Source organism: Lethenteron reissneri, unplaced genomic scaffold (genome assembly GCF_015708825.2).
Source record: "Lethenteron reissneri isolate LAM-NWPU_2019-01 unplaced genomic scaffold, ASM1570882v1 scaffold_1581, whole genome shotgun sequence".
NCBI classification, from domain to species: Eukaryota; Metazoa; Chordata; class Hyperoartia; order Petromyzontiformes; family Petromyzontidae; genus Lethenteron; species Lethenteron reissneri.
The window spans coordinates 27,729-50,790 of record NW_026891313.1 but is presented as its reverse complement, the minus strand read 5'-3'; the positions used below and the strand labels follow the sequence as shown (position 1 = coordinate 50,790).

The following is a 23,062-nucleotide window of genomic DNA, read 5'->3' as shown; positions in this document are numbered from 1 at the left end:
TAACCCACTTCCCGTGATCCAATCGAGCTGACATTTTGCACACAGACTCGTTGTGCGTGACAATGCATTTTCCTGAAAAAAATTTCCTAAATTTTACACAGTTTTAGAGAAAATTTAAATATTTAATTACCAATTGTTTAATGGTGGCAGACACTCATCTGACCCATAGGTGGCAGCCATCTCAAGCCAGAGGACGAGAGGACTCTAGCCGCCCCGATGCCACGCATATAAAGGATTTATAGTGAAAAACTTTGTTTTTACGGGTTAATTTTTTATGCTATCGGCATACCCCATTTTCATCGATTTTACCCGAAATTAACTCTGTCACTTATGATTGCAAGTTGTTGCGAGTCAGTGACTGCTTTAGTGTTAAAATATGGTGCTGTATTTTTAGGATAGTGTGCTTATAATATCATTTTATGTAGATATCCACATTTATTTAATATTTTCTTCTGCAGTTTTTATTGAAAATGCAATCTTTGATATCTCAAAAACATTTTGATTGCATTTGATTGTAAAGTGAACGTTCATTGTTTCTGTTCGTTGCGTGTACGCTCAAAATTAAAGCGCTTAAAATCGCAAGCAATTCCGTGCTTTTTTTTGTATTCAACGTAAGGAAATACACTCGGAAAGGTTGTGAGTTTGCGAAACCCGTCGCGGGTACCAACTCAGCCCCTTCACCCATTGTGAACATCATCGCCACTGTCGGAGGTCAATCGTGGTTCCGTCCTAATAGCTTCAACAAGTATAACCCGTAAAAACAAAGTTTTTCACTATAAATCTTTTATATGCGTGGCGGCTAGAGTCCTCTCGTCCTCTGGCTTGAGATGGCTGCCACCTATGGGTCAGATGATTGTCTGCCAGTATTAAACAATTGGTAATTAAATATTTAATTTGTTTTCCCTAAAAGTGTAAAATTTTGGAAAAAAAATGTTCACGAACATTAATTGTCTCGCACAACGAGTCTGTGTGCAAAATGTCAGCTCGATTCGATCACGGGAAGTGGGTTAAAAAACGACCGAAAGGTTTGCACGGTCGTAAGCGCGCAAGCAAGTGAACTTAATATAAAGAATTTTAAAAGCCGAAGAGTCTTTGCCAACATTGTCAACGTGCGCCCGCAATCTTCTACAGGTGCAGGTCTCCAGAGGCCGGAGGCAGCACGTTCTCCTGTGCTGCTGCTGTTGCAAAGTCTCAGAAGTGTTCACTTGTTTTTGAAGCACTCCCCCCCCTGTATTCACAACAGCATAAGAGAGACGGGGGAGGATGACTGTGCGTGTGCATGCACGCTATTGAGTGGCAAACTTTCACGCGACTGGCAACAAACCAGGACTTGCCAAGTCACGTTTTTGCGAAGACTTGGAGATATCCCACGGGAGCCGACCTCCATAAGAGGATGATCTTGGTCGCAAACTCGCGTCGTAAAGAATTACAAATGATAACCGTGGCAATCTAGTGATATCAATTTAATGAAATGAAATGCATCAATGCAGGGATATTACATCAAAGCAAGGACGGGTGGCAACCTCGCGTCTTAAAACAAAAATACTGTAAAAATCACACTCGTTTTGAAAATATAGTGGCGTCACTTAAATGAAACTCGATATGACGTCAGCGCGGGGGAGTCGTGACATCGGTTCACGGTGACCTTGGCGTCTTTGTTCGTTTTGCTCACTAGACGGGATTCGAAGCCGTGTCCTTCACGTGTCAAGGGTGACCCACCCTTCCTGTCCTGTCCCCTCGGCAATGCCGCCTCCACAGGGACAACCAACCCCTCTATCCCTAATGAACATCTGTTGCATCACCCAATTCCCTGACCCCCACCCCTGCCCCCAGATTGTGCCCGATGTAGTACAGGGACTACCTCTACTTACAAACATTCGACTTGGGAACTTTCAGAGATACGTACAAACCTGTCCGTATGTCCCGTTACCGCAGTTCAACGATGCGATTGCCCATCACAAGTTGATTTGTGCAGAGATGAAGAGAACAACTGTGCAGACATCTCTTAGTAGGTATTTCAAGAGAATAGAGAGGAAACACGTGCCAAAGGGAATTAGCATCTACATCTGCAGAACGTGAAGAATCAGTGGCATCTACATCTACAAAACGTGAAGAACCAGTGGCATCTACATCTGCAGAACGTGAAGAACCAGTGGCATCTACATCTGCAGAACGTGAAGAACCAGTGGCATCTACATCTGCAGAACGTGAAGAACCAGTGGCATTCTACATCTGCAGAACGTGAAGAACCAGTGGCATCTACATCTGCAGAACGTGAAGAACCAGTGGCATCTACATCTGCAGAACGTGAAGAACCAGTGGCATCTACATCTGCAGAACGTGAAGAACCAGTGGCATCTACATCTGCAGAACGTGAAGAACCAGTGGCTTCTACATCTGCAGAACGTGAAGAACCAGTGGCATCTACATCTGCAGAACGTGAAGAACCAGTGGCATCTACATCTGCAGAACGTGAAGAACCAGTGGCATTTACATCTGCAGAACGTGAAGAACCAGTTGCATCTACATCTGTAGAACGTGAAGAACCAGTGGCATTTACATCTGCAGAACGTGAAGAACCAGTGGCATCTACATCTGCAGAACGTGAAGAACCAGTGGCATCTACATCTACAGAATGTGAAGAACCAGTGGCATCTAATCCGAACGGTGAGAACCAGTGGCATCTACAGCTCTCTCCTCCTGCCCTTTTGTCTCTCCCCCTTTCTGCCCCCCCGTCTCTCTCCCTCCCTGCCCCCCTCTCCCTCCCTGCCCCCCTCTCTCTCCCCCTCTCTGCCCCCCTCTCTGCCCCCCCGTCTCTCCCCCTCTCTGCCCCCCCGTCTCTCTCCCTCCCTGCCCCCCTCTCCCTCTCTGCCCCCCCATCTCTCCCCTCTCTGCCCCCCATCTCTCCCCTCTCTGCCCCCCCGTCTCTCTCCCTCCCTGTCCCCCTCTCTCTCCCCCTCTCTGCCCCCCCGTCTCTCTCCCTCCCTGCCCCCTCTCCCTCTCTGCCCCCCCATCTCTCCCCCTCTCTGTCCCCCCATCTCTCTCTCTCTCTGCCCCCCCATCTCCCTCCCTCCCTGGGCCCCCGTCTCTCTCCCTCCCTGCCTCCCCGTCTCTCTCCCTCCTTCCCAACTGAATCGCCCTAACCTCTCGCTTATAAATCGACGAAGGTTCGGCGCCCTCTGATGTCTCTCTCTCTCTTCCTGTCGTCCCCTTGCCTCCACTTCTCTTTGCCGATCTCTCGCGACGTCTCTGCCCCTCCCCTCTTCTCGCCCCGTCTCTCTCGCTCCTTCTGAACCGGACCCCCCTAACCTCTGCCTCAAGAACCGTTGAATGAAATTCCTCTGATGGTTGTCTCTCTCTCTCTCTTGCTGTACTCCCCTCGCCGCCTCGTCTCTGCGTCTCTCGCTCGCCGCGTCTCTGGCCCTCGACTCTTGCTGCGCCGTCTCTCTCTCCCCTCTTCCCCTCCCGCTCCCCGACTCCGCCCCGGTTCCGTGCCCCTCAGGCCGAGCTCCTGCCCCTCGCTGACCTTCACCTGCCCCCCCCCCCCTTCGCTGCCCTCCCTCACGAGACCTCCCACGCACAATTCCTTGGTCCCATCCCTCTCTCGCCTCGCTCCCGCACTTCTTCATGGAAGCTCTTCGTGGGACGCGTCTCCTCCGGGCGCCGTTCGGCCTCCTGCAAGCACCTCCTGCACGCACCTTGTGCACCGCCACTGCCAAAGACAAAGATCCCCCGTATAGCCTCTAACAGACTGTCGGGGGCAAGTGCTGTTAGCGAGTAGCAGCACTTATCAAGGCCGGCACTGTGGCACACGGGGGGGTGGGTCCCACGATGCTTGTGCACACACCACACACACAGTCACACAAACACAGTCACACAACACACACAGTCACACACACACCACACACACACACCACACACACACCCCACACACAGTCACACACCACACACAGTCACACACCACACACAGTCACACACCACACACAGTCACACACCACACAGTCACACACAGTCACACACACACAGTCCACACAGTCACACACCACACACAGTCACACACACACACCCCACACACAGTCACACACAGTCAGACACCACACAAACCCACCTTGGAATGACTTGTGCACGTGTACTGTAGCTGCTGCTGATGCTGCTACTGCAGCTGCTGCTGATGCTGCTGATGCTGCTATGCTGCTGCTACTGCTACTGCTGCTGCTGGAGAGACGGTCGCTGCACCTTCGAAAGAGGCTGCTGCAACTTGCTGAATCCGCTCCCTGTTGAGCTGCACTACTGCAAGTTCAAGTTCATGTATTAGGTGTAGCCCTGTGAGCCATTCGGCTCTTGAATCGGGTACAACCGCAACAAACCAAAAACATGAACAAAAAACATCTTAAAGTGACTATGTGTGACTGAGTGCAAACAGAAAATTCAAGAAAAGACAGCAAAATATTGCAGACAAAAAATCACAGTTACACCAACTCTGTGTGCAAACATCCCAGCAGACAACAAATCGATTAACGAATGAAATCGGCTAACCCTATATATAGTATTGGTTCTTTCTGTTATAAAGTCACGTAAATAGAAAAAAATTATAATAAAATATTGAAAAAATGGCGGGTTTTGCTTTTATTATTTTCCATTTTTTTTCTTATTTTTTATTTTCAATCGACGCGATTTTACCAAAAGAACCAAGAATATGAATTCCTGCAGTCAGGAAAGTTTTAAGTCAAAATTGATCCGCTAACCCGTCAAGGCCAAGTGAACCTGTTAATCAATTGCTGCTATAACCGTACCGGCTTCAAGTAGCAGCAGCAGCAGAGAGACACTGTGGCACCACTGCAGCTCCCACGTGACAGCGTCTGGCCACGCCCAGCGCGGGTCACGTGTCAGGAAGGGGCGGGGCTTAAGCACCACGTGGGCAGAGCCCCCAGGTGTCATTGGCTGTCTGCGTGGTGTCGTCTATGGGTCTCTGTGCGTGAGTCAAGTTCATGTATTAGGTAGAGCCCTGTGAGCCATTCGGTTCTTGAATCGGGTGCAAACTGAAAAAACAAAAAAAACATCTTAAAGTGACTATGTGCAAACTGAAAACACAAACAAAAAACTAAAACATGAACAAAAAACATCTTAAAGTGACTATGTGCAAAATGAAAAAACAAACAAAAAACAAAAACATGAACAAAAAACATCTTAAAGTGACTACGTGCAAACTGAAAAAACAAAAACATGAACAAAAAACATCTTTAAGTGACTATGTGACTGAGTGAAAACAGAAAATTCAAGAAAAGACAGCAAAATATTGCAGAAAAAAATCACCGTTACACACCAACGCTGTGTGCAAAAATCCCAGTGGGATGCAAGTCAAACAACCAACAACAACAACCACAAGACAACTTAGATAGTCGATGGTCTCTATCAGTAATTCTACATTTGAAGCTTTCGTGACTGCCAGGAGTAGGTTTTTTCGGTAAAGTCACGTAGGTAAAAATACAAATAATAAAAAATAATAAAAAAAATCACGACGTTTCGCAGGCAACACAAACTTCCTTCATCAGGTGTAAAAAAGCACAAAAAAAAACCTGTACGTCGTGATTTATTATTTTATTTCTATTAATATTTACATTATTTTTATTATTTATCTCTTCTGTAGTCTATGGGTCTCTGTGACCCCCCCCCGTGAGGATCGTGAATCGAGGTCAGAATCGACCGACGGCTTGCAATCTAAGTCGATTCTAACGTAATCGCATGGAGGAATCGATCCACGGATCGATCCGACGACATCACCGTTAACCAAATCGCAATGGAGGTAGAAGCCAACAGCTTCCATCGAGTCGCGAAGTCGTCACCTCCTCTACCTCCTCTTCTACCTCCCCCTCTACCTCCTCCTCTACCTCCTCCACCTCCTCAATTGCCTCGCGACATCAACGACCCTCCCACAGCAGCGCAGCGGAATCAGCAACAACGACGTCAATCCCGCCACTGAGGCCTACACCGCCATGCAGCCTGCGGCCTCTGCCCAAGCCGCGTCGCATTCTGCGGGGGAGATTCAGGCGAGGGGTCGGTGGCTGCGGCGAGGAGGAGGAGGAGGAGGATGAAGCGATGCAGTTGCTGACCATCGTAACCGGCGATCTCATCTCCGGCTACGTGGCTCACCTGACGCAGCAGACGGAGCAGCAGCAGCAGCCTCTGCTGCAGCAGGGGCTGCAGCAGCAGCTGCAGCAGCAGCTTCAGCAGTTGCAGGAGCAGCTCCCGGCGGTGCAGCAACATCTCCTGCTGTCGCAGCAGCAGCAGCAGTGGATGGAGAAGCTCTGGCAGCAGCAATTCCAGCACATGCAGCAGGTGCAGGAGCAGCTCCAGCAGGTGCAGCGGCAACAGGAGCTTGTGCAGCAGCTGCAGCAGCAGGAGCAGCTCCTGGATGTGCAGCAGCAGCAGCAGCTGCTGCAGGAGCTGCAGAAGAAGTATCAGCTCCAGGAGGTGCAGCTGATGCGTCGGTTCAAGCAGCTGCACCAAATGCAGCAGGAGCATTTCCAGCAGTTGCAGCAGTTCAAGGAGTGGCAGGAGCTGCAGCGGCAGGCGCGGCAAATCCAGCGGCAGCTCCGGGAGGTGCGCTCGCTGCTCCAGACCTCCCGGCGGCTGGTGCGGATGCGTGTGGAGCTTCTGCAGGAGGCGCTCGACACCCGAGGAGACGCGTTGCTGGCAGAGTTCGAAGCCTCCATCCCAGACTTTGTGAGGCGCGCGGAGGAGCTGGCGAAGCAAGTGGACCCGCGCCGGCTGGTCGTGACCCTGGCCTGGCAGGTTCTCACCGCGGGGCCCATGAGCTGGGGCTGCGTGCTGTCCATGGTGGTGTTTTGCGCGCTGCTCGTCAAGAACCTGAGGGCCTCCGGTCGTCTGGGCGACTCGGAGGAGACTTGGCCCTTGACGGACGCGGTGGCCGCTGTGCTGTTGACCACATGCAAGACCTGGCTCATGGAACAGGGAGGCTGGGTGAGGGGTTACACACCGCCACCATCAACACCACAATTTCGCTGGAACAGCGTGTTGGTAATTACAAGCCCATGGTCTGCACAAAATCTAGCAGCCTCCTACCGGTTGTTATTGAGTTGATCTGACCCATGTCCTCCAATCGCCACCAGTGTCTCACCACCCAGTGTCTCACTAGCAGTGTCTCACCACCCAGTGTCTCACTACCCAGTGTCTCACTAGCAGTGTCTCACTACCCATTGTCTCACCACCCAGTGTCTCACTACCCAGTGTCTGACCACCCAGTGTCTCACTACCCATTGTCTCACTACCCAGTGTCTCTGTACCAGTGACTCACTACCCGGTGTCTCACTACCCAGTGTCTCACTACCCAGTGTCTCTGTACCAGTGACTCACCACCAGTGTCTCATTACCCGGTGTCTCACTACCCAGTGTCTCACTACCCAGTGTGTCACTACCCGGTGTCTCAGTGTCTCACTACCCAGTGTCTCTGTACCAGTGTCTCACTACCCAGTGTCTCTCTGCCCAGTGTCTCTGTACCAGTGACTCACCACCAGTGTCTCACTACCCGGTGTCTCACTACCCAGTGTCTCACTAGCAGTGTCTCACTACCCAGTGTCTCACTACCCGGTGTCTCAGTGTCTCACTACCCAGTGTCTCTGTACCAGTGTCTCACTACCCAGTGTCTCTCTACCCAGTGTCTCTCTACCCAGTGTCTCTGTACCAGTGACTCACCACCAGTGTCTCACTACCCGGTGTCTCACTACCCAGTGTCTCACTAGCAGTGTCTCACTACCCAGTGTCTCTGTACCAGTGACTCACCACCAGTGTCTCACTACCCAGTGTCTCACTACCCAGTGTCTCTGTACCAGTGACTCACCACCAGTGTCTCACTACCCGGTGTCGCTCTACCCAGTGTCTCACTACCCAGTGTCTCTGTACCAGTGTCTCACTACCCAGTGTCTCACTACCCAGTGTCTCACTACCCAGTGTCTCTGTATCAGTGACTCACCACCCAGTGTCTCTCTACCCAGTGACTCACCACCAGTATCAGATCAGAGAACAACGCCAAAAGGCGACCAGCACAAGGACAATGCCACGCATATCAGCAGAGCATTTACACCTCGGTGATGATGATGGTGGGGCTCTCTTTCCGTTCTGTTTCTCTGCTGCCACACAGGAGGGCTTCCTGCGAGCGTTCGGGCCGGGGACGCCCACCTAGGAGAGGAGCCGCAGACGCCGAGCTCCGACGGGCAGCGACAGTGAAGACGAGGAGAGAGAGACAGAGAGAGACAGAGAGCGAGACAGAGAGAGACTTTGACTTTTGAAAACTTTATTTCCCCAGCGCAAATTGCGCTGGAATATTGCTGTGCCTTGTAAGCCACTCGGAAGCAACCATTTCTGCAACCAGTGACAAATTAAATGCGTTCAGTCTCAGTGACAATCACCACAAAGCGAACAGCGGCGTCAGTCCCGCACGACTGGACAAGAAACGGGGGGGGGGGGGGGGGGGGGGGGGGTCAAAACGTGTAGATCAGTGCATTCTGCACAACTGTACACAGAGCGTCTTTGGCGCACCCCCATTTCTTCAAAAAGTCACTCTCCCCCTCGGCATGACCGTAATAGGCGAACTCTAACTCGAGCCGCGCCTTTATGAGGGCCTGCACCATCGCCAGCACTCCACAGCTACCGCTGCCGCCTTCCAGCCTCCGCTTCCGGGTCGTATAGATCGCCAGTTTGGCCTGGGCGCACACAAAGTTCGCGACGTGCCGCTTGTCGCCCCCCGTCCCGGTCACTCCGTACACAAAGCCGCTCTCGCAAAACGGGGTGCCCAGTCTCCCGAACACCCCCGCCAGGAAACTGAACAGCGGGGCGAGCCTCTTGCATTTGAGGAACTGGTGGGCCAGGTCCTCCCTCAGTCCGCAAAATGCGCACGTGTCCGGAGCTCCCGGCACGGCCCGGCTGACCCACACCGCCGACGGCACAGTCCAGTGCGCTACTCTCCATTGGAGGTCGCCACATCTTTTGGCAGTGGGGGGCCGGTACATATCACGCCACTGGGGGCCAGCGTCCGTCAGGGCAGAGAAATATCCCCTCCACTTCGTGTCTGGCAGCTCCTCCAAGTCCCGGAAGTGCAGCGCCTTTACGCAGGCGGTGTAGAGCTTTTTCTTGTGGACTTCCGCCAGCGAGACACTCCTGCTGTTCTCCATCTTTAATAATTTTCCTCCTCGCGATCAGAGGGGACGGCACAGGAGAAGGTCAGCTGGGGGAAGGAGGGTCCCTCCCTGTCGCCCGACTCTCCCAGCCCCACTCCGAGTCTCTTCATCGCCCGCAGGACTTCCCGCAACAGTTTGGTCCCGGCGAGCATGGAGCGCAGCCCGGCCGCTTCTGAGAGTTCCAGAGCCGTTCTCCACCTTCGCCGGCTAGGGTCCACCAGGTCGCTGACCCTGCTCACCCCTCCGGCAACAAACCGCGCGGCCAGGGTGCGTTCCCCCTTCAGGCCCTGGAAGAGGTCGTTAGCGAGTAGCGGCTCCCGCAGAAAAAGGCTCGCATCATAGTCCGCGGGCGCCCTCTCCCATTCAAGACTACGCCAAGCATCTAGCAGGCTGCGATAATACCTCGGCAGTGGCGACTGGTCTACCAGCCCCAGGTCCGTCAGGAAGAGCTCGCGGCCGTACCCAAGCCTTCCGGCCTGTCTCAGCAAGCCGAGGGCCAGGGCCTTCCAGGGCTGCTCCTCCGGCTCATACAGCAGGCGCCTTATGTCCAGGACCCTGAACGCCATCACCCTGCTGGCGACGCTCACTAGGCCCTGGCCTCCCTCCTCCACTGGCAAACAGAGGACCCCCGGCCTCTGCCAGTGCCTTCCGTGCCAGACGAAGGCGGTGAAAGCCCTCTGTACTTTCGTCAACAGCCAGTCTGGGGGGTGGAGGACTCTGGCCTTATGCCACAGCATGGCCGCCGCCAGGTTATTAACGACGAGGACCCGTCCCCTGTACGACATTTGCGGAGCGAAACGGGCCCACGCCTGCAACCTCCCTCCAATCTTCTCCGCCACATCCTCCCAATTCCTGGCCACAGTGGCCGGGTTACCCAGGTACACCCCCAGGTAATTGGTGCCCTCCGTGCCCCACTCCACCCCCCCTGGGAGCGTCACGGCGCGCATCGTCCCCCGCGGCCCCAGACACAGCGCCTCGCACTTTGGCCAGTTCACCTTTGCGGAGGAGGCGCTCTCGTAGAGGCCGACCGCCCTGTGCACCGCCGCCACGTCTCTCGCGTCGTTGACCACCGCGCACACGTCGTCCGCGTACGCCGAGACCTTTACCGCAGCATTTTCCGTCCCAGGGATAAGGAAGCCCGACAGGGTCCGGTTCAGCGTTAATAATAGCGGCTCGATGCAGAGCGCATAGAGCAGCCCCGAGAGTGGGCATCCCTGCCTAACACCCCTCGTAACGACCAGGGGGGCACGGAGCCGATTATTCAGCTTGAGGAGGCTGGACACATTTGTGTAGAGGAGCCTCACGTACGCAATAAATCCCTGGCCAAACCCAAAAGACCTTAGCACCGCATACATGTAGTCGTGGCTGACTCGGTCAAAAGCCTTCTCTTGATAGAGAAAAAGGAGGCCGGTGTCCAGTCCATGGGTGTCTGCCAGGTCGATCACGTCTCTGACCACCCCGATGTTATCATGGATAGACCGCCCCGGGATACAGCATGTCTGTTCCGGCTGGATGATCCTCCCCGCCGCGCCCTTCAACCGGTTAACCAACGCCTTTGCGACGATCTTATAGTCCGTGCATAACACGGACACCGGCCGCCAGTTCGCTGCGAGGCGCAAGTCCCCCTTCTTGGGCAACAGGGTAACCACTGCTCTCCTGCAACTCTGCGGCAACTCCCCTTTTGCTAGACTCGCATTCAGCACCTCGACCAGGGAAGGGCCGAGCTCACCCCAAAAAGCTTTGAAGAACTCGGCTGGGAGGCCATCGATCCCAGGCACCTTCCCAGTAGCTAGGCCACTCACCGCAGCCTCCAGTTCCTGGAGGGTGATCAGCCCTTCCAGCTGTTCCATCTCGGGAGGGGTCAGTCTAGGCACACCCTCTAACAATTCCCCAAGAGCATCCCCCTGGATGCTTTCTGCAGTAAACAGATCCTGGTAAAAAGCCCTAACGACCCTAGCGATGCCCTCGTCGCTCGTGTGGACTTCACCACTCGGTGCCTGCAGGCTGGAAATAAGGTTTTTGGTGACTGGCTGCCTCTGTTGCCTGAAAAATGATTTGGTAGGCACATCCATCTTTAGCAGATGTTGCATTCTCTGATTCGCAAAGGCCTTATAGGCTTCCCGGTCTGACACAGACCTCACCAGCCGTTGCTGCTCCAAGAGCGTGCGGTAATCCGCATTAGTTTGGGGTGAGCCCAGCTCTGCTTCCAGCGCCAGCAACTCATCCCGTAACCGCTCTTCCCATTCCCGCCTAGCTGCTGCGTGCTGGCTCATAAACCGCTGGCATAGTGACCCTATCTGTACCTTCCCATTATCCCACCATTGCTGGAGCGTGTCAAAGTTGCCCTTTTGTGTTAGCCACCCCTTCCAGAAGGCCCTGAAAGCTCTCTGGAAGTCCGCATTCTCTAAGAGTTGCAGGTTAAAACGCCAGTAGGGTCTGCGGTGCCCAAGAAGGGGGAGACGCAAGCGCACCGACACCAGGTGGTGGTCGGAAAAACCGGACGGGACCACCCTGCTTTCGCCGAGCAGGTTAGCACCGTCGGCATTCACGTAGAGTCAGTCCAGCCGTGCGAGGCTAATCCGCCCTTGTGCACCACACCGGCACCACGTATATTGCCGCTGGGCCGGATGTTGCAGGTGCCACGTGTCGAGTAGGTTTAGCCTCCGTACTATGTCAGCCAATGCCTGCGCAGTCTCCGGGTGAGGCTCGGCGCCATTACGGTCGAGAGTCGGGTCGAGGGTGCAATTAAAATCACCCCCGACGATCGTGAGCACCTCGTCCGAGTCGGCTTCGTCCAGGGTGTCCCTCAGTGCGCCCGAGAAAAAGAGCCCCCTCTCGCGGCTCGCGCTCGGTGCGTACACGTTGACTACCCGCAGCCTGACGTCGCCGAGCACAAACTCGGCCGTAATCAGGTGTCCCTTCACGATCTCCCTAAAGGTCACATGGTCAGGAGTGAATTTTTTGCCGCACACAATCGCGACCCCCCCCGGTTGGCCTCCCCGTGGCTAAAGAAGAACCGGCCGCCCATGAGGTGTTGTCGTTGAGCCTGCAGCGTGGCATCGAGGTGTGTCTCCTGTAGGAGCGCCACTTCGACGTTTTGGTCGACAAGAAAACGACACATGCGTCTCCATTTCTCATCGCTTCGAGCACTATTGCAATTCAGACTCGCCACGCGGACGCCTGACGCCATTGCAATAGGGGGGGGGGGGTGGGTGCCACCGGTGGTCACTGCGGAAGGGGGGTGCACCCCTTCCTCAGTTTTTGTACAAACTTCTGCAACCGGTAGCATTTCTGCTGGCTGAAGCCGCATTTATTGGGGTCCCGTTGTATATTTTGTGCGGTGTTCAGGAAGCCCATCACATCGGGGAAGCTCGCTTGGACGCTGACTCGACGCTTCCTGAAGGACGATTGGAGGAAGCTTTGGACGGTTTCGGGTACGTACTCCTGCTCCCCTCCTACTCCCGAAAAAAACATTTCACTGGCTCCTTCGTCGTCGACGTCGGACCCCGACTGCTCTTCGTCGTCAGAGTCCCCGTGTGTGTCGGCGCGTACTCCGGCCGTCACTTCCTCCGACGACCCGGGCGGAACCGGGGTCTCGCCAGGCTCGGGGTGCTCTCCTTCTGTGGCCTCCGCGGCCCCCTCCCCGTCGCACGTCGAGGCGGGTAGAACGTCGTCGTCCCCCTCGGGTGTGACCGCCATCTCTTCCATTGCGCTGCAAGGAGCCGGGGTCTCACCCTGCTCGGGGCGTGCCTCGTCCGCGGGATCCGTGGTCGTCGCCCCGCCGAGCGATGGGGCGGTCCCCTCGGGTGGCGCTGCGCCCTCAGGCGCGACAGTGGCCCGCAGTCGCTCCTCTGCTCGTGCCGGTGCGGCCGCGGCTGGGTCCGGTGGTCGTCCCTCTGCCTCGGTCGCATCCGGCGGGTGGTTTTGGCCGCCGGCGGCGGCGGCGGCTGTGCTCACCGTGTTCTCCGCCGTGCCCTCACTGCCGCTCCCTGCCGCCCCTTCTGGGCAGCCGTCCGGCTCGGTGGTGCCGCCAGCGGTGCCCGCCCGCTTTGGAAAGGTGCCGTCGCACCCCCCCTCTGCTCGGCTGGCTTTGGCTTTTCGCTTTCATGACCTAACTAGCACGAAGCCATCTTTGTCGCCTTCAGGCGCCGGCTCTGCGCGGCCAGGCGCAGGGTCAGCGCGTTCCTGCTGCTGTTGCTGTTGCTGCTGTGGTTGTGGTTGTTGCTGCTGCTGCTGTTGCTGCTGCTGTTGTTGTTGCTGCTGCCGTTGTTGTGGTTGTTGCTGCTGCTGCTGCTGTTGTTGCTGCTGCTGCTGCCGCTGCTCAGCGTGCGCCGGCACGGGTGGAGCAACGTTCTCCTTGCCCTTGGTCGGGCAGCTCCTCCGGGTGTGGCCGACGCCGCCGCAGCCGAAGCAACGCTGTACAGCCGTGGAGGCGTATATGGTGTAAACGTGTCCCTCGATGGTATACTTCAGGGTCACGTTGAGTTCTGTATTGCCGTCCTTCAATATCATAAATGTCTGTCGCCGCAGCGACATTACATGTGCCATCCTCGTGTCCCTCGTCCGCAATGGCAACATGATGACGCGGGACACTACGGTGCCTAAGCGGAGGAGGTCCCGCTGCAGGTCCGCACATTTCAGGAATGGCGGCGCGCCGGAGAGGAGCACCTTCACGGCAGGCGAGGAGAGGGGGGTGCACTGTAAAAACAGCTCCCCCCCCACGTCCAGCTCCGTCTCTGCAAGGCGCGCCACCATGGCCTCCTCCGCCGTATAAAGGACGACCCCGTGATTTTCCCGTTCGCTAACGAGGATGCCCGCCATGCCAATGACCTCAGCCGCCGCCGCGACGACGGCCTCAACGGTGATCTCGGGCGGGGGGAACACCATCACGCCGTTCCTTCGCGAGAGGGTTTAAAGCTTGGGGTACTGTGCCATGATGCTTGGCGACAGCACCCTAGCGTGCAAAACGCGGCTGCACTACCCCAAATAAATTGGAGGGGAAAATAAATAAATAAATGCACAAAAAATCATAAAGACCCACCTAAACCCACAAGACCCGTGAAACCAAGGAGGAACTCACTAGAAAGAAAGAGTGAGAAAAAAGAACAAAGGAAACCCACACGAGAGAAAGAGAGAGTGCTGCGAGTGAGTGAGTGAGACCAGGGAGAGAGACACAGAGAGAGAGCACACAGACACGGGGGGGGGGGGGGGGCGCAGAGAGAGAGACACGGAGGGGGGAGAGAGACACAGAGAGATGGACACGGGGGAGGGACACACAGATAGAGACACGGAGAGGGAGAGAGACACAGAGAGAGACACAGAGATAGACACGGGGGGGGGGGGTACACAGAGAGAGATACACGGAGGGGGGGAGAGACACAGAGAGAGAGACACACAGAGACAAACACCGAGAGGGACTCAGAAGGAGAGAGACAGAGAGAGAGACACAGAAAAACAGAGAGACACAGAAAGAGAGACACACCGAGAGAGAGGGGGGTGAGAGAGGCAGCCACAGCAGGCCCAAGGCTGCTCGTGGTGCCGTAGGGATGGAAGAAAAACACACAAAACAAATAAAACCAGCACCACGTGAAAGAAACGGAGAACTCACAGTGAAGGAAGAGAAGGATGTTGAACACGACGACTCAATAAACGAAAAAAAAAGCGGGGTAAAGCGTCTATAAACGCGTGGGCACTCTCTCAGCCTAGGCTCAGGCTATCACGTGAGCCCAGGCCTCCATCCACACCAACGTTGGAGCGGGAGCAACAGGTTCGTGCGGCCGCACCCAAACAGGTGGAGAGAGAGAGAGAGAGACACGGAGAGAACGCTTCACGAATTTGGGTGTCATCCTTGCGCAGGGGCCATGCTAATCTTCTCTGTATCGTTCCAATTTTAGTATATGTACGGCCGGATCAGAGAGAGAGAGAGAGACACGGAGAGAGAGACACGGAGAGAGAGACACGGAGAGAGAGAGACACGGAGAGAGAGACACTGAGAGAGAGACACGGAGAGAGAGACACGGAGAGAGAGACACGGAGAGAGAGACACGGAGAGAGAGAGACACGGAGAGAGAGAGACTGAGAGAGAGACACGGAGAGAGAGAGAGACACGGAGAGAGAGAAACACGGAGAGAGAGACACGGAGAGAGAGACACGGAGAGAGATACACGAAGAGTGAGAGATAGACAGCCATTGATTGAGTTTCACGGTTTTTTCCAAAAACATTTATTGGAAGAAGGCACCTAGGCACAGGTAAAACAGATAAAAATGTCACAGGTAAAACTGGTAAAGGAAGAAAAAATGGCACGAGTGATCAATTCTGGAGAGAAAGAAGGCACAATGAAACAGGTTCGGGGTTTGGGATGAATCAACTCTTTCATTCATATCTGTATACAACCGTCAGTACAGTACTTATAACTGTTAGCACACCACTTTTAACTGTTAGTAGAGTCCTGTTTCATCGTGAAATGTTTGTGTCCCGGTGTCCACGTGTGCCATTTGTTCCCGTGCCATGTTTACCAAATGTCGGCTACTTACACCCCTCGCCTCGGTGTCTCCGCACACGAGCATCGAAGCCGACAACTCTCGTCCAGCACGAGAGACCCTGGGCTCGACGCGAGCGCTGTTGCCAAATCGCTTCGAAGTCTCGTGCTCGGCCCAGACCACAACTGCGCCGTGTTCACGTTCCATTCCTTCTCCATGCCCACGCAGCGGAGGCCCCTCTGGCTATTGCCAGTTGCCCGCGGGTGGGCGAGGCGCAGCGCGTGCAAGATGTCACGCCTCTGTCCCGCTCATGTTCCAGTGTCTGTTCGGGAAATCGAACTCGGCTCTCCGGGTCCAGAACGCAAATGCGCTGAAACCGCGGCGCCACCGCTCCACCGGGCGAGCGTCAATGACGCCTGAACACTTGAAACAGGTTTCTGTGTAGAGCGGTCTCCATCGTGGAGAGGAGCGGTGGTACGGGTGCGGGTATCCATTTGCGACCCTGGTGCGGCCGGGTACGGGTACGGGTAAGGAATCAAAACCCGTTTGCGACCTCTGTCTCTCGTACGTCAACAGCCCGGACAGGTGAGAGCCTCAACAGGTGCACATCGAGCTGCCGATTGAAGGTGGATTGTGCTTGGCTATCAGAATTGTAATATTTATAAACACTGGCGGGATTCTACGAGCTGTCAAGCTCTCTCTTGGTAGCTCTCTGGGGCACGTCAGAAAGTTACAACAACAAAATCAAAACACGATTGGGCTCGCCGCTAAAACGAATCCATCATCAGGTGTGGTTTTCACCACACCTGGTGATGATTATTATTTTGATGATCGAACTTTCCCGGAGGAGCTGTAACAGTTAAAAACGATACGGACCAATGGCTCAACGTCGATTGTGAAGGCTCATGAAACACACGCGGGATCACGTGCGTGAGATATCGATGGCTTTGTGAACCCCCCCCCCACACAGCAGTCAGCGCACTGTGACCAGGGATCTGACCCGAGTCAGATCCCTGGTCACGGACAGCGTCAGTGGCGAGTGGTGTCCGAACAGGACCTGGGAATTCACCGTTTACCAACACGAACCGACCGGCACCTCCACCAGCCACCACCGCCGATATCCATCGGCTCCGGTCCCCGCGGCACCGGCGCCGATGCCGCGGATCTCGGACGGATGTGGCACCAATCGCCGGCGGCAATCGAACACCGACGAGCCGCCCGCAACCTCCTCCCGTTCCGTTAGTTGGCGTCCACCGCCCGACACGTCCGGCTCGGAGCTGGCGCCTTCCCCGCCGGCGCCCCGGCAAGCGGAAGCGCTGCCGCACGAGCTCCACGCCCTCGCGCAGCCGGTGCCCCTTGGGCGACGACGACCGAGCTGCGTTCCTCGGGTGCCGTCGGTGGTCGGAGGAGGCGCTGTCGCCGTCGTCGCCGTGGCCGCCCCGCAGGTCCGCCGACTTGTGCAGGGAGCCGGCCCAGCTGCCGTGGCCGAGCTTGCAGATGCGCGCCTTCCGCTGCTGGTACCGGGGCCCGCCCAGCTCGCCCGGCCGCCAGCCCAGGGCGCCGGCCGTTGGCTCGGCCGCCGCGCTCCACCGGCCGGCGCCGCGCTGCGGGCGCAGGTCCGTGGAGATGGAGGTCAGGGCGCGGCGCTGGAACTCGTGCTCCCCGTTGGTGGACTGCTGCTGCTGCTGCTGCAGGTTTGGCGATTTCCCGCGACGATCGCCGGCGCCAGGATGGACGTGGGGGCCAGACGCTCTCCACCGCCGCTCGGCATCGTCACCGCCGTCATGGCCGTCGTCGTCATCGTCGTCGTGGTGGCGGCGCGAGGTGTCATAGTGAGCGATGGACGCGGGCCGCACCAGCGCGGGCAGCGCACCGCCGCCGCCGCCCACCGCCGAGCCCACCGCGCCGCCCGCCCCGCCGCCGACACCGTACGCCGTGGCCGCCGGGACGGGCACTGCTGGTTCATACCGCACGCTCAGGTTGGCGCGGGCAGCCTCCGCCTTCCTCTCGCGCCTCTGCAGCAGCGCGATGTAGGCGGTCGCCTTGTCGGCGCCGAGTGGCGCCGCTACGGTCGCGGTCACCTCGTCGTCCGCGCCGGCGTCGTCGTGGCGACGGTGGCGGCGGGCGCCATCGCTCATCGGAGGAGGTTTTCCGTCGGGCGACGCGGCGGCGTCGCGGTCGTCGCCGGCGCCTCGCCGGTGCAGGAATGCGGAGCTCTGCATGGCGACGGCGTGCAGCGGGCTCGGGTAGCGGTACACCTCGGAGCTGTCCCGCGAGCGCAGGTCGCAGTGGAAATGCGGGTCGGGGTCACGACCCGGGGCGGAGGTCACGGGGTCGGCGAGCCCGACCGGGGACGTCCGCGCGTCTGAGCCGCCGCCGAGGTCGTCTGCGGAACGAGAGGAAGGAAGATGAGATGCGGAACGCGGATGAGGTGGAGCCGCGCCGGTTGTCTGTGCGGTGGTGGTGGCGGCGAGATGATCACGAGCCACTTCTGAGACCACTTCAAGTGGTCTCCGGTCCGAAGGATCGAAGAACTCACACGACAACTGAGGCCTACGTGGCCCGGCTTTCGGTGGTCGAGAGCCCCAGGGCTTGAGAAGGCGACGGTGATTACGTCAATAAACAAATAAACATTCAGCGTCTTCAGTGATGGTGGACTGGGACTAACATCGGCCCGGCCATTCGTAAACACACCGGGCCAAATTCGGGATACGGGCAGTTATTTAAGTTTATGATAATATTTTTTTTACCCTTTTATCTGGCAACAAAACTGACACCTTTTTCACAAGGAGTCATGTTGCATAGACAACAATACCTGCAGTCGTAATGCAAACAAAAACATAACTCTGATAATGTATGCACTGTACCTTTTATCTGACAAGTTTTGTTGCCACATAAAAGGGTAAAAAAACAATTATCATATTTTTCTACTGGCAAATGAGGTCCCAATGGCATTTAAGTTGAGTTCAATAGTTGTGTGACAAACTGTGCGGCACTCGTAGCTCGCCGTTGTGATGTGGCGACGCGCAATCTAGTTGGCCCATCGTGAGCTGGATCCAAAAAACACCAAACTGGGCCAGTGAGGAAAAATCTTTGGGGCTGCCGAACATACGGGAGGCGTCATGGCGACTGAGAGCGCAAAACAGCAACGAAGGGCACACATCTTCTTGGTTCTTTCGGTAAAGTCACGTAGAAGGAAGTAATAAAATAATAAAAATAAAACATAATCAAATAATTCTCACGACGTTTCGGCCACAACGCAAGTATCCGTCCTCAGGTGAAGACCAGGTCTGTCGAGAAGACAGAGTCTGTTTCTTCACCTGAGGACGGCTGCTTGCATTGTGGCCGAAACGTCGTGAGAATTGTTTTATTATGTTTTATTTTTATTATTTTAGTATTTCCCTTCTACGTGACTTTACCGAGAGAACCAAGAAGATGAGTCCCTGCAGTCACGAAAGAAGCTTTAAATCGAAAACCGCAGGGCACACAGACGCTCAGCTCAGCCCACGTCAACGCCCCGCGCTCGGCGCTCACCGGACTTGTCTCTGCTGCTGTGCATGTGCAGCTCGCTCAGAGGCCGCTCCACAGTGCACCGCTTCCCCACTCCACACTGCGGGGAGGCGGGACGCGCACACGCGCACACACGCACACGCGCCACACACACGCGCACACGCGCACACACGCACGCACACGCACGCACACACGTGCACACACACGCGCACACGCACACACGCACGCACACGCACACACACGCACGCGCACGCACGCGCACACTCGCACACGCACACACGCGCACACGCACGCACACGCACACGCACACACACACCCACACACACTCACACGCACACACGCGCACACGCGCACACACGCACACACACACACGCACACGCACGCACACACACGCACACAAACACATGCACACACACGCACACACACGGACGGGCACACGCAGACACGGACGGGCGGGCGGACAGCTGCTGGGTTAATTCCATACCTGGTGGTGGGCAGCTAAACGCGAAGTGAGGTCAAGTTTGAAACTTTTCTGTACCAAGCGCTGTTTGCCGGCAAACACAACCGGATAAAGATCCCCCCCCCCCCCCCCGTGTAGCCTTTATCAGACAGTCGGGTGCAAGTGCTGTTGGCGAGTAGCACCTATGAAGGCCGACACGGCACACGAGGGGTGGCCAGCGCCACGTCCGGCCGGCCACCTTTGTGTCTCCGAGACCGAGGTTAAACACAGCCCCAACAGGTACCCATTTAAGGCTGAGTCGACCTAGGGGAGGCCCAGGACCACCGCTCCGGAGGAGGAATCACGAAGCCTCTCACCCCGCGTGGAGCGTCAGGCCCCGTTGCATTGGAATAGCGTAGCAGCCGCCATTCTTCCATCATTAATTGTAATAAAGATGCAAGTTAATTCATTGCTTTTTCATTTATTTGATTTCGATTTAAACCTTTCGTGACTGCAGGATTCATATTCTTGGTTCTTTCGATAAAGTCACGTAGAAGGGAAATCATCACCTAATGATGATTGCTTGTGTTGCAGTCGAAACGTCGTGAGAATTTTTATTGTTTTATATTTATATTATTTTATTTTTTCCCTTCTACGTGACTTTACCGAAAGAACCATGAATATTATTTGATTTCATTTAACATTTTTATTTGTTTTACCAGGTAAGCCTCTTTGACAGAAACGACCTGGCCACAACTGATAGCTCGACGCAGTCTCGCCTCTCCATCACGTGCAAATGTAGCGGCGAGGCAAATCCGCTAAAGGCGTGCTCCTAAATGTGGAGGGAAAAAAACAGAGGACGCGGAGATAAATCCACGCGACCACATAAACTCCAAATACGCAGCATATATTTACGCAATCTAACCCCCCCCAAAAAAACCTGTATTGTGGATGATATTGGGTCGCGAAAGCCTGCCACGTGTTAAGCCGACTTAAGCCGTGGTTCCGTTTAATGTCGTCGCGGTCCGCACCGCCGATGAACACGGTTGGCCACGTAGGTTGCTAAATTAACGATACAAGCCGCAAATAGTCCCACCGTGGCCACGCGACCCAAGCTACGGACCGCAGAGTGAACCCACAGAGACACACGGTGGCAGGCAGAGTCTCGTATACAGAGATGCACAGAGACTCGTCGAGATAAATACACGCGGAGATGTCTTCAAGAGAAGCCACAGCGTTGAGGTAGCCACGCGACCCAAGCTACGGACCGCAGAGTTAACCCACAGAGACACACGGTGGCAGGCAGAGTCTCGTATACAGAGATGCACAGAGACTCGTCGAGATAAATACACACGGAGATGTCTTCAAGAGAAGCCACAGCGTTGAGGTAGCCACGCGACCCAAGCTACGGACCGCAGAGTTAACCCGCTGCGCTCCTTCAACAGAGGAGGTGGAAACAGCGACACGACACAAACGTTCTCTTCTCTCTCTGCTGAAGCCCTTTCGTCGTGTCCAGCAGCAGACATTGGTTGGCATCGAGCGCAACACGCGCGCACGCTCACGTCAATGCCATATGCGTGCCCCCTCTCTCTCCTCTCACACTCGCCCCTGTAGGAGCCCGGCCTTCCTTCCAAACACGACCTTCCTACACGACCTTCCAAGGGAGAGCGGTGGCGCAGCGGTTGGCGCAACTGCGCTGTACGAATCCACTCACCCGAGTTGGGATTCCTGGCCCGCAGACGTCATCTGAACTGGTAGAGTGCGCTAAGCACTGCGCCACCACTCCCATTGTATCCTCTGCACAAACATGACAACAACTCTACAAGAGACTAAGATCCCCCGTATAGCCTTAACAGACTGTAGGGTGCTGTTAGCGAGCACCTATGAAGGCCGGCACGGTACACGAGGGGGTGGGTGGCCAGCACCACGCCCGGGCGCCTTTGTATCCCCAGTGGCGATGTTCACACACCGCACCAGGTACTCATTTGAGGCTGAGTCGACCTAGGTGAGGCCCAGGACCGGTTCTGACACGACACGCAACACCGCACACACGTCACGACACGCGTGCGCGCACGGCCCTCTCTCATTCTCTCTTCCCGACTCGCTCGCTCCACTCACTCACCGGCTGATCCTCCTCCGGATCATCATCCGCCTTCCCGTCCGACCGTCCTGGGCCCCGGCCATAGCACCGCCGCTGCTGCTGTTGCTGCTTCTGTTGCTGCTGCTGCAGCTGCTGCTGCTGCTGTTGCTGTTGCTGCTGCTGTTGCTGCTGCTGCTGCGGGGGCGGTGGTGGCAGGGCGAGCGCCTGTCGCACCGTCGCCTCGTGCTGCTCCCGCAGGAGCCGCAGTTCCCGCAGAGCCGCGACGCTCAACTCCAGCCGCTCGCGAATTCTCTCCGGCGGAGCGGACACGCAGAGTGCCTTGGGCATGGTGGTGGTGGTGGTGGTGATGGTGGTGGTGGAGGTGGTGGTGGAGGTGGTGGTGATGGTGATAGTGATGGTGGTGATGGTGGTGGTGGAGGTGGTGGTGGTGGTGGAGGTGGTGGTTGTGGTGGTGATGGTGGTGGTAATGGTGGTGATGATGGTGCTGGTGGAGGTGATGGTGGTGATGGTGCTGGTGGTGATGGTGATGCTGCTAATATCGATGAATGTCCGTGTACACACGCGCACTGGAGGAGCAGCAGGAGAGGGGAGGGAAGAGCCACCGACTCCCGACAGAGCCACTGCTGCTGCTGTAGTAGTTGTAGTAGTAGTAGCTGTAGTTGTAGTAGCAGTAATAGTTGTAGTAGCTGTAGTTGTAGTGGTTGTAGTAGTAGTAGTGTACGTGACGCGGTGTCGTGGTGGGGTGAGTGGGTCAGGCTCAGGGGGGTTTGTTGGGAGGTGCTGAGGGCTGGTGGGTGGGGGTCAGCCAGCCGGTCACTGGCGTCCCCCCCCCCCCCCCCCCACCTGGTGAACATCGCTCATTGGGCAGCAGCTGCCCCCTCCGTCTCCTCCCATTGGCAGACGCCTCTCCCCCTCCATCCCTCGCCCTTCCACCTCCCTCCCCCACCTCCCCCTCCCTCCCCCACCTCCCTCCCCCACCTCCCCCTCCCACCTCCCCCTCCCACCTCCCCCTCCCTCCCCCTCCCTCCTCCTCCTCCCTCCCCCTCACCCCCCCCCTACCTCCCCCTCACACCTCCCCCTCCCCTCCCACCTCCCCCTCCCTCCCCTCCCTCTCCCACCTCCCACCTCCCCTCCCTCCCCCTCCCACCTGTGTGTACACACACGTGTGTGTGTGAGTCTATGTATGTGTGTGTGAGTCCATATGTGTGTGTAACTCCATGTATGTGTCTAAAGTCGATGTCTGTCTGTGTGAGTCCATGTATGTGTGTCTAAAGTCGATGTCTGTCTGTGTGAGTCCATGTATGTGTGTCTAAAGTCGATGTCTGTCTGTGTGAGTCC

General features: G+C 56.2%; 1 protein-coding gene and 1 non-coding gene across 2 annotated transcripts; one reads left to right on the top strand and one right to left on the bottom strand.

Moving 5' to 3' along the window:
- The first annotated feature begins 5,907 nt into the window (after nt 1-5,907).
- Nucleotides 5,908-18,043, top strand: LOC133362699 (histone-lysine N-methyltransferase 2D-like). Its single transcript, XM_061581621.1, has 3 exons — nt 5,908-6,981; nt 12,543-12,628; nt 16,918-18,043. Exons 1-3 carry the CDS (start codon nt 6,097-6,099, stop codon nt 18,041-18,043), a joined length of 2,097 nt encoding a protein of 698 aa, XP_061437605.1. The 5' UTR covers nt 5,908-6,096.
- LOC133362700 (U6 spliceosomal RNA) lies at nt 15,006-15,110 on the bottom strand. Its single transcript, XR_009757525.1, has one exon. It is a non-coding gene; the product is annotated as a U6 spliceosomal RNA (small nuclear RNA).
- Nucleotides 18,044-23,062: the final 5,019 nt, after the last annotated feature.